At 42.6% G+C, this 17,183-nt stretch overlaps 1 protein-coding gene across 2 annotated transcripts in view; it reads right to left on the bottom strand.

The window, feature by feature from the left end:
* car (vacuolar protein sorting-associated protein 33A) overlaps positions 1 to 17,183 on the bottom strand; it is a 212,888-nt gene that overhangs the window by 142,226 nt on the left and 53,479 nt on the right. For both annotated transcript variants that reach the window (XM_070533454.1, XM_070533453.1), the window contains one exon: positions 4,807 to 4,923. In XM_070533454.1, coding sequence (XP_070389555.1) covers positions 4,807 to 4,923 — 117 coding nt within the window. The remainder of the gene's footprint in view (positions 1 to 4,806; positions 4,924 to 17,183) is intronic.

Genomic DNA, 17,183 nt, shown 5'->3' with positions numbered 1-17,183 from the left:
GAGCCTTGAAGTAGATAGTGACTGCTATGACCCATGCTCTAGCACGGAATCTGTATCAGCATTGTAGACAAACTGCTTGTTGCCTATGGTTAACTTATCATACCGTATTTTGTATTTTAAGCCACTTTCTTTGCTGAACGCACGAAGTTTCTTTTGAGCTGTACGCACACGCGCTGAAAAATCTTCACGGATTGAAAAGTCAGTTTCCTTGAGCTTAGGGCCAGCAGAAAGGATTTTGCATTTATCTTTAAAATGCGAGAATTTGACTATTATTGGCTGTTTCTTCCCTTGCTCAAAGTGGCCTAAGCGATACGCTCTTTCAATTTTGGCGGAATCGATTGATATGCTTAACTTATCTGAGCAGAAATTACGGCCATTTCAGATTGCTCCTATGTTACATCCACCGCACCGGGCAGTCCGAAGAACAGCACATTATTTCGCTGAAGTCGCTTTTCAAAATCATCACATTTTTCTTTGAGGATTCAAATTTCGGATGAAAGGCTGTGAATATCCGAGTTTGAATTAGGCGTTAGACTGACATCATTGCACTGACTCGTTGCGGCAATTTTTTCCAGAGCATCAATGCGCGATGAAGGGCTACTGACCAAGCTTTGGAAATTCGACTGGGAAGCGCGAATCATTGCAAGTTCAGACAGAACGGAATATTGTGCAAGTTCTAAGCGTGACAAACACTCAGCAATAGAGTCAAGAGACGGGGGAGGACCAGGATTTAACTCGACGTCGCCTGACAGAACAAGAAGCAAGGAGTCAAAGTGAGCATTGATGGCGAAAGAACATATGCACTCATACAAAAACACTTGGCAACGTTTGAATGTGTCTGAGGGGCACGACACCGCAAGTAAGCATGGATCGCTAGAGCGAGTACAAGATGCGCCCGGCAAATAATCAACCTGCAGCAAGAAGAAAGGCATTCCTGCGACCATGCTCGTAGCGGTGCAGTGCCCCAAGTGGTCCGTGAAGGTTGGGTGCCTTTGTAGCCAAGGCAATGCTCCTGCGCAGATAGTGGCATGGGGTTGCCAGGCGAAGATCCGGTCGAGGGTTGGAAATTGCGATGATGGTTGGACGATGTTTTCACGCTGGTTCCAGCCCGGCTCTTCGCAAATTCCTGCGCCGGTGGTGACGCTGCAGCCAAGGCAGGATAACATCGGCGAGATTTGCGACAGCAAAAAAGCCTGCAGCAAGAAGAAAGGCATTCCTGTGACCATGCTCGTAGCAGTGCGGTGCCCCAAGTGGTCCGTGAAGGTTGGGTGCCTTTTAGCCAAGGCAATGCTCCCGCGCAGATAGTGGCATGGGGTTGCCAGGCGAAGATTTGGTCGAGGGTTGGAAAAGGCGATGATGGTTGGACAATGTTTTCACGCTGGTTCCAGCCCGGCTCTTCGCAAATTCCTGCGCCGGTGGTGACGTTGCAGCCAAGGCAGGATAACATAGGCGAGATTTGCGATAGCAAAAAAGCCTGCAGCAAGAAGAAAGGCATTCCTGTGACCATGCTCGTAGCGGTGCGGTGCCCCAAGTGGTCCATGAAGGTTGGGTGCCTTTGAAGCCAAGGCAATGCTCCCGCGCAGATAGTGGCATGGGGTTGCCAGGTGAAGACCCGGTTGAGGGTTGGAAAAGGCGATAACGGTTGGACGATGTTTTCACGCTGTTCCAGCCCGAAGGTGACCTGATCCGGACAAAATCTGCGCCGTTACGAATTTTCCTGTTCCGAAGTCTACCAAGGATGTTCGTAGTTTCGTACGGCTGTGCTCTTATTTCCAAAGCTTTGTGAAGGATTTTGCGACCATCGCACGTCCCCTTGCCGACCTCTTGAAGAAAGACACCCCTTTTTCTTGGGGTCCTGACCATGCCGCATCTTTTTCGCAGCTGACTACTCTCTTTACCACGCCTCCAATTTTGGCCCACTTTGACCTGTCTTCAACACTGCCGGCTATTCACCATTCTATCTCCTATATGGCTGAGAACCCGCGTTGCCCTTGGACACTTTGCTGCCCTCGGCCACACGTTCAGCCACTGAATACGCCCGCAACGCGATCGCACACGCCGACCACGCATGCCAGCTCGGCCGCACCCGTCTCGAGGCCTCACAGGAGCATAAGAGAGGCCTCTATAATTGCCACCATCGCAACGTGCACTTTTCTCCGGGTTCTCTGGTACTTCTCTGGCCACCCATTCAACGTGTGGGCCTTTCCAAAAAGCTGCTGTCGCGCTACACTGGCCCTTACCATGTGGTGCGACAAGTGACCGATGTCACGTATGAAATCATCCCCGCCGACCTCTCAGCATCATCATCAGCTGCAAGTGACATCGTTCACGTGGCGAGACTAAAACCATACCACACACCTTTCACCGCGGATGTGTAGATTAAGCACGGGGACGGTGCTTCTACAGCCGGGGGTGATCCTACAGAACAGCCGCCACAGTGTGGCTGCACTGAGGAGGAAGAAGACGACGTGTGGACCGGCTTGATATAGCGTTGCCATTTTGGTCTCCGTTAGCTTCTTTGTAAATAAATTGTAAATAGCATTCAGCTTCAGCTTCACGTAACAATATGAAGGTCTCAAAAATATTCTTTTTATCAACAGAATGTCAATAGAAAGTCACACCGGGCACATGACCGCCGGCCCGCCCTCCCCGTCCTCAGTCAAGTGCAACTCTTGCTTGGGCTAGTTGGTTCATGCTTGAAGTAGTAAAGGCAAGGCGCAGAAGACCAGGACTCAGGAAGAAGAACACAGACGTCGGTCCAGTCGTTTGTGTTCTTCTTCCTGAGTCCTGGTCTTCTACGCCTTGCCTTTACTACTTCAAGCATGACACCCCTCACCTCTGAAAAACATTTCTGGCTATTCCACTCACCATCCCGTATGTGCTTTCATTTACAAAGTGGTTTGTCGGCTTTCCGAGTGTTGTCGAAAGGCTGCTGTGAATAGACCTCTATCGGTTCGGCACCAAACCGTAACTTTAGTCGCTGACGCCCGACAAAGCAGACCCAATTAGGCCTAATGGCCTAGGCAATGTGGCCGTGATGAAAGTTCACAACTGTCCGACGTGCTAATAGGCTGCAAGCCATTGCGGAACGCTTCCAACTAATATGTTCGAACGAATGGCTCATTAGTGATCAGTCCCAAGATTATGTGTACGGGTTACATTGATAGCTGTTGAAGCATTTCGTCTCTGCTTGTCAACACGATCTGCATGCCTTCCGGCCGCTATGTGACCAAACCTTTCACACGCTTTGGCACTTTCCAAACTACGCTCTGCTTGTGTTGCAGTTCCTTCTGTCCAAGCCCCATTATTGCTTTGGTCAGTCTCGTCGACCTGGATGAACCTGGTACCGACAGAGCATCTGACTCCGGCTGACACTGTGATCTTCTGTGGATTGCACTGCTTGGGTGTTGGGCCGACATTGGGGAGTGTACGCAGTGGGGAAGAAGCGCTCACAGAGATGACGACAGCATCAGCCAGGGTTCCACGGTGTGTTTAGCGCTCCTTTTGCACCAAGAACAACCAAGTGAGGCTTGTGTGGCATTGAGAACGAGGGGCATCGTGGTGCACATGAAGTGTGGCCCTGCACCAGTCTCTATGCCGAATGTTAAAAAAATAGAACAGTAGATATTCAATCAGTGAATCGAATGTTCACTATTCAATTAGATATACTCGAGTATTCATACACCTACAGTTAACACCAGTGCAGTGAAAAACCAGCACCAGCTCTTCCACAGCCTCACCTGTTTAGTTTATAATTTGGTAAGCTTCAGTCAACTAATAAAAAGTGACAATATAAAAAGACTTAAATATATAGCATTTGATCATGAAACACTACAGTTTAGCCAACCTCAGTAAACTTTTCTGTGCGAAAACTCACTGATGCTACCTTTTCACAGTGAACTATGTGGTGTGGTGCTGCCATCGTAAAACCTTCCGACTCAAGACAGAAGGTAGCGCCCAGCAAAGTGTGACCCGCAACACTGTCATCATGGTGCAGGGTCTTGGGTAAATCACCCTGTTTGTAGCGCGTTCAGTTGGTGTTGGATGATGGTCACCCTGTGGTCGCAATTTTTTTTGCATCTGTACTCGCATTACGACTGTACTACACCAGCAGTCTCCACAAGACCTCCAGCAGTACCTGCTGCTCTATGTTCCTGGTGCAGCAAGAAAGAGAAAAAGCAAATCTGAGTGTGGCGAGTCGGTCCATGTTCATCACTGCAAACCAGACCTGCTGACAATGCCTCGTCTCCATGTTACTCACAGTCCCTGTGTCACATGCAATGCTACTGTTTGATGATAAAAATTATTCAGATCTTATGCATCGTGGGAATCACTTGTAGCAAAGCTTCTGTCTTTATTGTTTACTCTTCTGCTATGGCCACAAAACCAACAGTGGATCATGCGAGCCTAGGCATGTGCACTGTCTCCACTCCATAATTGCAGCCTGACGATGTCATCGCTTGCGCCCATCAATCAGCACAATGTCGCGCCCTCCCCTTACCCATGACGTCATCGCTGCCTCTCCTCCCTCTCGGTGAAGCCCCCTCTTGCACACAGTCGAACCATCACTGACCACAGCATCTAAACCTATCGGGCACCACAGAGACAGACTCACTTTAAAAACAAATAGCCGCGCCAACTTTGCACAGTAGCCGAGCAGCGATAAAAGTGGGCAAGAAGAAGGCAGCAATGTTCAGATAATGGCATTACTTTTACAAGAAGCGGTGTGACCTTCAGCTCAGCTGGTTTCAGCAGAACTCCCTGATCCCTAGATGAAAAATAGACTAGCGGTGCTTGAATTCTCACCTTTGCCATCTTTCCCTTGGCGTAGACATTTGGGATGACTCCATAGAGGGACTGCAGAGTCATGAGCGCACGAGCCACGTAGTGCATGGACGTCGTGTCTTCCTCCACATGGCACTCCTGCACCACGGCACCTTCAGTGACCTTTTTACTTTTCACAAGTATTGCATAGTTTTCAGATTCTTAACCCAGGAAAGCAGATTCTAAATTGAAAAAGACAATCTATGCTTGAGGGGATATTAGTCATAAAGCTTATAAATATCGCTGAACTTAATTGACAATCTATCTGGGGGTGGGTGGGTGGCAATATAGGCATGCAAGGCTGACAATGACAATTTCCGTCTAATTTCCCGATGGCCCTCAGTTAAAAAAAGAAAAAAAGAAAACACTTTCTAAACTTGCAATTATAGTGATTAGCCTACATTTGAATGAAATTCGACATGCAATAATGTCTTCTATGAGTATGAAATTTTACATATACAGAAAAGATGTGTATATTTTTAACAAGTTTCAGTACTCAAACATTCCATTTACAGAAATCAAAGCATATAAACTAATACTCTACAAAAAATCTGTATTATCTGTTAATTCTGTATTGAAACCTACCCTCATAACAACAATATTTTAAAGAATGATGAATATTTCAGCTTTATATATATATATATATATATTCAAGAGCTTCCGCCAAGCTTTTATACACTTACTTTTATATATAAAATATTCAAATGTAAAATATCTCTTAATTTGAGCTATCATTAAAATCCCTATTGAGAAATAAAAGAGAATTTTTTTATTTTCTTGTAAATACAAGGCAAACTTTATTTTCCTCTCCCAAAACGCCACTCATAATTGTATTTATGGTTTCAAAGACAACAGCACATAGAACTTTTAACTGCCACCACTGACATTCAACTACATTAATTTGAACAGTGCAGATGTTAGGCTCTACCAAGTCTAGTGGCCTCACCCAAGTCAAGTATGATAATTAAAATACAACACAGCAACAAAACTGAATGACGGCATGTAAGGAAATAGACACATGGATAAGTCTTTGTCCACTTCCCTAGCACTACTTCCTTTTACCTCTTCATGCTGTTTATACATAAATAGCAGACACAGTGAATGACACTGCAAAACTGATGTGACAAGTACATAATGTAGACACAGGGTAATTCAAACTTGGATGATTTGAAGTGCCACCTAATTCATTAGCAACTAAACATTGTGGCTGTCCTGCTGTGTTTACAATGCACTTTAAAGCCTGTTAATTCAAACAAGTTAGACAGGGGTTCTGGTTCATTCAAGATTTGCCATTTCCATGAGCACAAAAACACGGAGGAAAAAAAGGTAAACTCCACAGATGTACGTGAATCCAAGAAAGAGGGCAAAGCTACGTGACAGAGTTCTTACGCCTTTCAGAATTTCCATAGGGGTCTGGTTTGCCATTTTTCTATGCAAGATCTGAACTGCAAGGATGCAGGCCAACCTGTTTCTTTACCTTGTACAGGTCTTGCTCAGCTTGCTGCTCTTGCCGGCCGGGCCGACGACAAGCATTTCACCGCTGTAACTACTGTCAGTTGCGCTCGGTTCTGCAGTAACTGGCCGGAATGACACAGCCTTATTCGACCAGATCAGCTATGTGGCACCATCTGAAACCATGCTATCAGCGACAGATAAAGGCGACGGATCTTCATTGACGTCACCTGGCTACATTATAAAAGGAAGCCACAGCGGATCCACAACCAGTGGGCACAGCAGCACCACAAGAATGCAGACCAACCTGTTTCTTTACCTTGTACAGGTGAGAGAGCGCTATGAAAATGCTTTTCATAGCAACAATGTATGCTTGCTATTGCTGCCGTGCTCACAGCCATTGATTGATTTGTTGTATTCTGTGAACGTTTTCTTGCAGTCCCTTTTGCTACTGGGTGGTGACGTCGAAACAAATCCTGGCCCAGGTGATTCATTGATTGCGGAGCAGTTAAAGGCTATCACAAAAGATATTCAAGAGATAAAGAAAAGTAAAGTGGCAGCCAACCGAAAGCTAACTGCGATTTAGAAAAGCTGGAAGGAATCAGCCTGCTTGAGAAACAGGTGACTGAGTGCACTAAAAGAACGGCTACGCTCGAACAGAGCCTTTCTATACCTGTCAAAAAGGCAGATGATCTTGAGAACAGGAGCCATAGGTCAAATATTAGAATCTACTGAGTGAGAGAGCAAGATGAGTTGGCTGAAAGTCTGCAAGAAACAATGACCAGGAACATATTTAATAACATATTACATGCTAAAGTTTCAGGCACAGAAAGGATCCACTGTATAGTACGAGCAAGAAATAATGACGAATCATGCAAGAGGCTGGTAATTTTGAGGCTTCTTGACTATAGAGATAAAGCTAGCATTTAAAAATGCTGCTCAAAGTTGAAAGGCTCTGAATACTCCATCAGTGAAGACTTTTCACACCCTACTAGGAAAATTAGAAAGAAGCTTTGGACAATGAAAAAAGAAAACCGTGACCGAAAAGAGAAGGTGTACCCAAGTTATGATAAAGTAAGCATTAACAGTCAACTTTTCAAATGGGATGAAGAACTCAATGACGTGGTAAAAGTGGAAAAAAATAAGAACCAGAATGATGCATCCAAATGAAACAAGTGCAGATTGTCGACAAACCTACTCATCTCCAAGCAACATCCAATTCTACACTAGGCTTAGTTTTCGCCAGCCACCACTTCACAAAAGATGACTGCAAAGTAGAACCACATGGTGCGTCTCAGTGCTACAGCGAAATATATAAGCGCATTCAACAGAGCCGATGACGCGGTGATTATGACTTATCTCGTACATGAATACGATACCTTTTTCAACTTATACATCCTTGAAAATGCAACTATTGATGCTTTATGGCTACAGTTTAAAATGCATGTGATTTACTGCAGTCTATCTTTCGTTCCATTGAGAAAAAAATTTGCAAGAAAGCACAATCCGTGGATCAAACAGGAAATAATCCACATGAAACACAAAATTAAAAGATTAAGGGAAAGGAACAACCAGCATCCAAGTTCAGAGTTGAAGAATAATAGAAGCACACTAACAAGAACTGTAAAGAAGGAGGTATTTGAGGCTAAAAAATGTTTTTCCAGCACTACGCTCAGCAACTTTATCAAAATTCGTCACACAAGTTTTGAAACTAGGCATATCAGTAGTAAATCTAGTGCTTCAACATATCCCGATGTAGAAGAAGAACAACTGGCTGACTCCTGTACCAGCTATTTTCAGTATGTTTTCACAGCTGACAATTGTTTTTTTGGGGACATTGACACTTTGTAGTAATGTCTCCACTTAAATGTCGCACGCTCCTACCATAACTGTACCTGGGATGTTTTTCTTGTTCCTAAGCCTAGACGTTAAAAAGAAGCTGCGGTCCGAATGGTATTCTTAACTTTTTTTTCAGGCGCTATGCAGAGCCAATTAGTAAGTGTCTCTATCTTATATGTTTCAAATCAATTCAGGATAGTTGCCTCGCAACAGAATGGATGGAAAGTAGCGAAAGTAATCCCAATCCACAAATCAGGTGATGTAACATCCCCTTGCAATTACCAGCCAATCTCTCTCACATGCACTTGCTCAAAAAATTTTAGAGCACATTATATTAATATTTCTTAAAGAGCATGCTGAAACCAACAACATTATTCATGCCAAACAGCCGGGTTTCAGAGGTGGTCTGTCTACTTCTACTCAACTTGTCGAACTTTTTCATCACCTCGCAAATGGAATTAATGACCACAGTCAAATAGCAGGGTGTCTATCAAGTTGCCAGTTTCAAGTTCTCCGAGTCTTTTAGGTTTTCCCTGAGCGACACAGAACTTTATTTTATGTCAAGACAGGCTGACACCACGTCGCCCGATGCTGTCACTTTCAAGTAAGCATTTAAAAGAATAAGAAAAGAACAACTTAATCTAGTTTGAATAATAAGGAGTAATGTTTATTTTATTCAAAATAGAAAACTGAAGGTAGGGGATAGTAAAATGCACCGCAAATAAAATATCTTCGAAAAAGAAAAATGATACAGCCCATTGTAAATAGAGTTGAACATCTTCAAATACAAATAAAAAGAGATGCACACAGAAGCAAATATTTTCAAAAATGAGCTATTTTCTATCAAGTGACAGCAAGACCATTGGTATTAGGCCCGAACTTTGTCACAAGTGAGATTCTGTCAGTAGTTGGAAAGTCAAACTCAACTGTCCTCACATACTCTTAGCCCATGCACGATTGCCTCCACTTTGTGTTTCACTGCTTTCAAGAGTTTGTTCTGGATTGCATAAGGGTTACCTGCAGCTTTGCCTCAGCCAACCTATTGCTTTTTGAGCTCAAGCTCAAAAAGTTCCTTTCCCGATCATTCCTCAATGCGACGGTACTTTCTGTTCTTGTCCTTGTTCCGCCGCAAGTTCACCCCACGGACCATTAGAAGCATCCTCTTGGTCAGTTGTACAGTGAACGTCCAAGTTTTCGTGCTCCCTAGGGTCCACGAAAATGCCCGAAAAATCAAATCGGGCAGTCCGAAAAAATGAATGAATATTTTTTACTTCCATTAAGGGCTCAGATCGCTTATCGTGCCTAGCACAGTGGCTGACAGGCTAAATTTGTTTCACATTCCTATTTCGTCCGGTTTAGAAGCAGTCTGCGCAGGAATTCGAATCAACCACTGCAATGTTATTTTTTGCATATGTTATAGGCCACCGAGCACTTCTTTCATGTTTTGCACTGAACTTCATGAGCTACTTAATACCATCGTAAGAAGGTTTCCACATTCACACATTTTCTTAATGGGAGATTTCAATTACCCCAACATAAACTGGTCCTATCCTGTGCCAACTGTATCTGACTCATCCAGTGATAGCAAGGCATTTCTCGATTTGTGTTTTGATTTCCATCTTACTCATCTGATTACTCAACCAACTCGAACCACAGCAACCAGTGCTAACATCTTCGACTTAGTTTTGACTACTGCTCCTGATCTTATCAATTCTTTAAGTATTTGGCCACGGCTTAGCGATCATTGCTTTGTTCATTTCCAGCTTAAAGAAAATGTCAAACATTCCAATAGCAAACAAAAATACATTCGAGACTACAGTAACACTGACTAAGCATCAATGAAAACACAACTTGAAGGTTTTGTAGAAGAATATATGCCAGACTTTTACACTCAGAGTGTTGAACAGACCTGGTCGATTTTTTAAAATAAAGTTAATGAATTAGTACAAAAATACATACCCCTCCGAGTTGTCCGGTGTAACCGTCAAGCAGCGCAGTTTAATGCATCCCTAAAACCTATCTTGAACAGGAAGAAGCGGCTGTTTCACCAAGCTAAAAAATGGAACACACCGATAATCGCAGTCACTGCATAGATTGGGAAAACGCTGCCATAATAGCTAAGGAAAAGAATCCGATGACGCGACTCTTGTTAGAATCTTTATTTATTCAAACTACGGACAACAGTATAACAGGACTGATAGAAATCTGCCAGCCAACTACACCCGTTCTCTACATCACATTTTGGCATGAGAAGGACTTGTGGCTCTTGCCCGCATTAGTGTGATCAAGGAACCCGTACGACTCCCGAAACGTCTCTGTGTTATTTTCACCTTGACTTGGTCAGTCACTGCAATTTCGTCATCATCATGTTACTTGACCAGACGAACTTTCGTCGAACTCTTGACTACAATACAGTTCCATCTCTGCTAACTGAAAATACTAAATGATTTTGGAAAACTGTCAAGGATTCCGAATGTAACACAATATTGTTAACTGATGTAGATGGTGCTCTCATTCTGCAAGAAGAATGTTGTTCTGTATTCATTTAAGTGTTTTCTAAATCATTTTGGATAATGTGTTGCCCTGTACTTCTCTACCTCAAGTTGTTAAGATGAATTTTAACCAGATGGAGCCCTTGTTAATTGATTATGATGGTGTCGTGAATTTGATTCGTAAATTAAAGATTTTGTCGTCATCAGGAATAGACGATATTAATTCTAAGTTTTTGAAAAATACCAAAGTGCACTCCTTTATAATTCTGTGCAACATCTTTTCGCCGTCCATTCTGTCCTGCTCATTACCAAAGGATTTTAAAGCTGGCAAGGTGGTCCCATTATTTAAGCCTGGCGATGTGCATTCACCTTTAAATTACAGGCTGATTTCTCTAACAAGTGTGCCATGCGGAATTCTAGAGCATATAATATACTCTAATCTCATCAATTTCCTAGAAACAAATTCTTTTTTTTTTTCATCTTGTCAGCATGGGTTCCGCAAATTGTTTTCCTGTGATACTAATTTTTTTCATTTACACATGAAATCTGTGCCGCGTTGGATAATGTATTTCACATTGACACCATCTTCTTAACTTTTCTAAAGCATTTGATCTCGTCTCTCACCAATTACTTTGTCTAAAATAAGTACACTCAACATTGACCGTAATATTATCTCATGCAGTGAAAACTTCGTACCAAATAGAACACAATTTGTCACAATTCTGACTCTTCGCTTTGTCCTGTCAGTTCCGGGGTGTTGCATGGTTCTCAGACCCTTGATTTTTCTCATTTATATTAATGATTTGCCTAACTGTGTAGCGTCCTCCATAAGGTTATCTGCAGACGATTGTGACATTTACAGGGTAATATCATCAAATTCTGACGCTACAACTACAACTACAATCTGAACTAGACAAGGTAACTAACTGGTGCGACACTTGGAAAATGCGACTTAACAGCCAAAAGTGCAAACTAATGAGGATTTCCTGCAATACTGCTTCGTTTAACCTACCCAACTATCACTTCATGAACTCTGTACTCAAAGAAGTCACTTCCTATAAAAACTTAGGCATCCACATAACATAAAATTTTTCCTGGCAAACACACATAAACCACATCACTAACAATGCTAACCGCACGCTTGGTTACCTCCATCGCAATTTCTCTATGGCATCTGCTAACTTAAAGCTACTTCTGTACAAACCACTAATACATGCTAAGCTTGAATATGCCTCTTCTGTATGGGACCCTGGCTTAGATTACTAAACAAATGCAATAGAATCTATAAAAAATCGTAGCGCATGTTCCATTCTTACAAACTATTCTCGGACATCAAGCATAACATCTATGAAGGCTAATTTAAACCTCCCTCTCCTCTCATTCCGTAGGAAGTTAGCATGCTTATCACTGCGCACTAAATTTATTAGTACAATCCAGAATTATAAAGTGAAGTTTTGTCTGAACATGCATACATATCATTTCGTACTGACCATCACCATAAATTGAGCGTTCCACACTGTCGCACGAACCTATTTTTTTATTCATTTATTCCTAAAACTACGAATGAATCAAATCACCTGCCGGCCTCAATTGTTAACATAACCGATACATGTGCTTTTAGAACCACTACTGGAGAGTACTTTTGTTAATCCGCACTTTCTAATTTTTTTTTTATTATTATACCCTGTTATCTGCACATGCTCTGTATTTCTTTCCACTCCGTTGCGTAGCGCCTTCGGGCCTTTCAAGAGAGTTCAAGAGAGTTCTTTATTTGCATATTAATAAGGTTACAAATGGGGATTATACATACATACAGAGGGAGGTCCCATAGTCAACAGACTGTACAGGGGACCTCCCATTACAAGTGAGTAGGATATATAAATACAAAGCAGCTATATAAAAACACAAAAGACACCATATTAAGTTAGTCACTTGCTTACGCTGTAAAACATTTAACGACACAAAGCACTTATTAATAAAATGATAACGATCACATTGTTATATTGAGTGCAAAAATTTACGAAGGTTTGACTTGAATGTGTAAAAATGAGAGGATATCTTAATATGACACGGTAATGAGTTCCAAAGTAGTGTGGCTGAAAAATTAGTAGTAAATTTACCATAATTAGTTCTAGGTTTTGGTAGTAAATAGCTGTTGGTAGAAGCGAAACGGGTAGACGTGGAATATGGATACTGGCTGGTAGTAATTATAGGGAATGGGAGCTTTCCGTTAACAGATTTAAGGCCTTGAAGGTACAATAAATAAATAAACAAATAAACAAACAAATAAATAAATAAATCCTCACAGGCACGTCCGAAAAAGCTTTGAAGGCCTGCCAGTACACTTACTAGGCATATCAGTGCTCGTACTGTGACAGGAGACGGCGGGTACACGCGTGTGTAATTATGGAATATGTACTGTGTCCCGTGAATTTTGCCCCTTCCCACGCTTGTTAAGCTTCACCGCAATACTTCGCATACGCTCCACCGCGTAACATCACGTGCTGAGGCGAAGCTGTCTTCCGGGAACCGGCATGATGCAACGCGCTATGCTTTCTAAGCTTCGAAGCCAATCGCGAGGATTACAGAGGCGGAGTCGGCGCCATTACTGACAGCGGTAAATTCTTTCAGTATGAAAAATTCAGCACCGAACGGCAAGAACCTTAATAGCGAACGTCGAAGCAGTTACGCCTAGCGTTGCCGCGGTGATGGCCACGGCTGCCAGCGGATCTGCGTGCGAGAGCGCTGGTTCGAGGCGGCGAGATGATCAAAACGGCGGCGTTGGCTTTGATTAACGCCGTTACGAACTTGCGGTAGCGGCAAAAAGTCCGGAAAATCGGACAGCGAAGGGTTCTTGCGTCTGAAATTACAGATCTACGTTCTTATAAATGCATTGACTATGGTGCACGTGGTGGTGCCGCGAAGCCGTCCACATTTTTCACAAAAATCGGGCGTCCAGAAAATCAGTCTTGACTGTTCACTGGCAACTCCTCCAGCCGACAACACGGCGTCAAAGACAATTCGTTACGATTCCTTTCTTTCACTCGAGCCAGCAGCAGGGCGACTTTCGTTCACATTCAATTTAAGATGGCTAATTTTCCCTGACTGAAGTACAAATTGCCTGAGTTTTTCCAGACTATTCACAATCCCTGAGAATTCCCGTTTTCTCGGTGGTAGACACCTTGATATAGATATCATTTTTCTTGATTACATTTATTTATTTATTTATTTATTTCATGCACCCTCAGGGCCATTGGCATTGGAGAGAGGAGTGGTTACAGGCATACAAAACAAGAAAAAATAGGAAATGTGATACAAGGAATAGGAGTATTGCAATAAAAGTTAACAAGTGTGTCTACTCATACAATGTTAGCTAAGGCGTTCTTGAAAAGCTGGTAATCTTTGATGGTGGCTGTCAGTACGGGAAGGCGATTCCACTCTGCTGCTGTATGAGGTATAAATGACTGGAAGAAAGCATTGGTTCTACAAAATGGGACACCGACCTTTTAGGCATGATCTAATCGAGATGATAGGTGACGTGGGGGAGGGATTAATTCGCTATGCAGGTGTGGATGATGAAACATCTTATGGAACAGACAGATACGAAACGCTTTGCAACGTGAGGCTAGGGATGGTAGATTAAGGCTTGATTTCATTGAAGATATGCTAGCGGTCCTGTTATAGTTGGAAAGAATGAAGTGAACCGAGTTATTTTGGACCATTTCTAGTGAATGTATTAGGATTTCATGATGAGGGTCCCAGATGGATGCGGCATACTCTAGTTTCGCACGTATTAACGTTTTGTACAACAGCAGTTTGAGGGATGAGGGCGCTTTAGAAGAGTTGTGGCGGATGTAACCAAGCATACGATTAGCATTGTTAATCGTTGATTGCATTGTTGTGCAGACCAAGTGAGAGTGGAAGTGATGTGCACACCAAGGTACTTGTATGAGCCTACCGATTCTAAGAGGACATGATCTAAGGAATAAGTGGGGATACTGTTGCAAGTTCTTGATACACGAAGAGATTTACATTTTGTGATGTTAAGTTCCATTAGCCATGTTTTACACCACAATGAAATAGCGTTCAGGTCAGTCTGAAGAGCGGTTACATCGTCACTGCTTGTTATTTCTCTGAAGATTGCGCAGTCATCCGCAAATAAATGGATATGAGAGGAAACAGCAGAAGGCAAGTCGTTGATGTAGATTAGAAAAAGAAGAGGCCCGAGGACAGAGCCTTGTGGGACGTCGGAATGGACAGGGTTTGAAGGTTTTGATTGTGTTTCACGTGCTAAACTGTTCTTTAAGCTTAGATGGGCCTATCGTTAGATGGATAGGCGACTACTTGTCTGAGCACCAGCAGTTAGTAGTTTAAGGACCACGGCTCTGATACCGTCTCGGTTGTTTCTGGCATTCAGCAGGGTTCAGTGCTGGCGCCATTTTTATTCCTCTTATTTTTAAATGACATATCACACCACGTCTATGTCAAAATATGTTTGTTCGCAGACTGCGTGCTCTATCAGCAAATAAATTCTCCAGCAGACCAGGCAAGGTTGCTCAACAACATCGCGCAGTGGTGCAATTGCTGGCAAATGGCTATAAGTTCAGAAAAAACTGTATTGATGTCAGTTACAAAAAAAAGAAATCAAAGCGTAAATATTGCTGCGGCAACATCATTCTTGAAACCATAACGAAGAAGAAATACCTCAGCGTAACTATCTTACAAGACCTCGGTTCATGTACTCACATGCAGTGTATGACCAAAAAAGCAATGAACAAAATTCTTTTTAAAGCAAGCCCTACGCTATTGCATCCATGAGACCAAACTGCTCACTTATAAGGTTCTTATCCGCCCAATCCTAGAATATGCGAACGTCGTCTGGTATCCATTTCTACAAAAAGAATACAATCATGCTTGACTCAGTGCAACGGAAAGCAGTTCTCTTCATCTACAATAGTTATCGATGCACCGACTTCCTCCTGGAACTGCATTCCCAAGCTGGCCTTGCCATCTTATCCAGCCACGCAACCCTCCATAGACTGAAGTTTTTATGTTTATTAGTTCATAATATGCTGAAGATAAATCCTGCCACTTACATCAATTTTAGTCGTTCCAGGGAAACAGGACACAAACATGAATTTACGCTTGAAGGATACTCTTGTGTTAACAGCGCACTTCATTATTCTTTTTTTCGCTGAGCTGTGTGCAATTGGAACGCACTGAACAGCCTTGTAACATCACAGGATATGCTGGAAAGCTTTGTTCAGCTCGCAGGGGAGCTGGTGCTGTCTACAAGCCAAACTTCGTGGCTTCTCTGAATTCGTCTTCACAGCCATGTTGTTCTTTCCTTTCTTGATTTTTAAGCCAACAACAAAGCTTCTTTAATTTGTCTTCATTTTACACCTATTTTGTAAAAAGAAAATTATATTTTTTCTGATGTGCATGCCAAAACAAGTGTTTGCAATTTGTTTTCATTGTATGTCTCATTGTATGTTTGTTATTCACCAGATATACCTGTTTGAACTGAATTGTATACCTCTCGTATGTGATCCTATTCCTGTAACAATCTCCAAGTGGATTGACAGTATGTGCTAAATAAAAATAAATTAATAAATATTCAGTGCAATCCCTTTGCTACACCTAAGCATTCTAAAACACTTCACTATGTTTGAGCCTAATAGTACTTCTATAGTCTTCGCTATAACCAATGCAAGTCTCTGTACCATGCACTGTGTCTATAAATGCTGGCTGTGCATAACAATGGCCTGAACCACATGAAGCCAACCAAATTGGGGAAATTATATTTTTTAATTGAAGCACAGGAATGATAAGCTAAAGGGAAGTGAAAGTGGACAAGAAAACAACTTGCCACTAGTGGGGCTGAACCCACAACCTCCGCATTAGTTGGGGTTGCATTACTAATTGTGCAATGCGAAGAATATTCCCACATCGGCTTTTTATGTTATTTAACTATTTATGTGTGTGCAGAAGATTCCAGGGAGCGTCAGCCAATGCTACTGATGGCCATGTAGGCAGACATGCAATGTCCTTTTAGACCTACGGCATCACATAGTAGGTAAAGTTAAGGAGCAGGCAGCTGACCAATAAACCCTTGTATGCTACATGAAGGAATCAAAACTGCCGGAGTCGAGACCTCTGCTATGCAATGAACGAGAGAAGGGCAACTGGTTCCCATTTTCTGATTCATCAATGGCCTGGTCATGTGGTTGCTTTGTGGCTGAGAAGCAGGCTGGGTTGTTGGCTGTTGACACTGCCCATGCTGCCAAATGAAAACCACAGTGAAACTCCTTTTAAAAGCTCTGCTGTAAAGCTGCTGATTGAGAGAATGCTCACACAGCATCATTGTGCCGACATTCAGCCTGCTATGTACCTCCAATATGTTCAAGCTTCAGATGACTTAAACAAAAATCTGCGGTTCCTTGATGCAAGAATTAACATGAGTCAACTGAATAATGAGCACATGATCTTGAATGACAGACCTTCGTGTCCAACAGCACTTCAACTTGTACTGCCATGTCACCCAAATTTCTCTTCCAGCTCAACTAGCTGGTGGGC

The sequence above is a fragment of the Dermacentor albipictus genome, chromosome 2 (assembly GCF_038994185.2).
Source record: "Dermacentor albipictus isolate Rhodes 1998 colony chromosome 2, USDA_Dalb.pri_finalv2, whole genome shotgun sequence".
Lineage (NCBI taxonomy): Eukaryota > Metazoa > Arthropoda > Arachnida > Ixodida > Ixodidae > Dermacentor > Dermacentor albipictus.
This window is presented reverse-complemented; position numbering and strand designations above follow the sequence as displayed.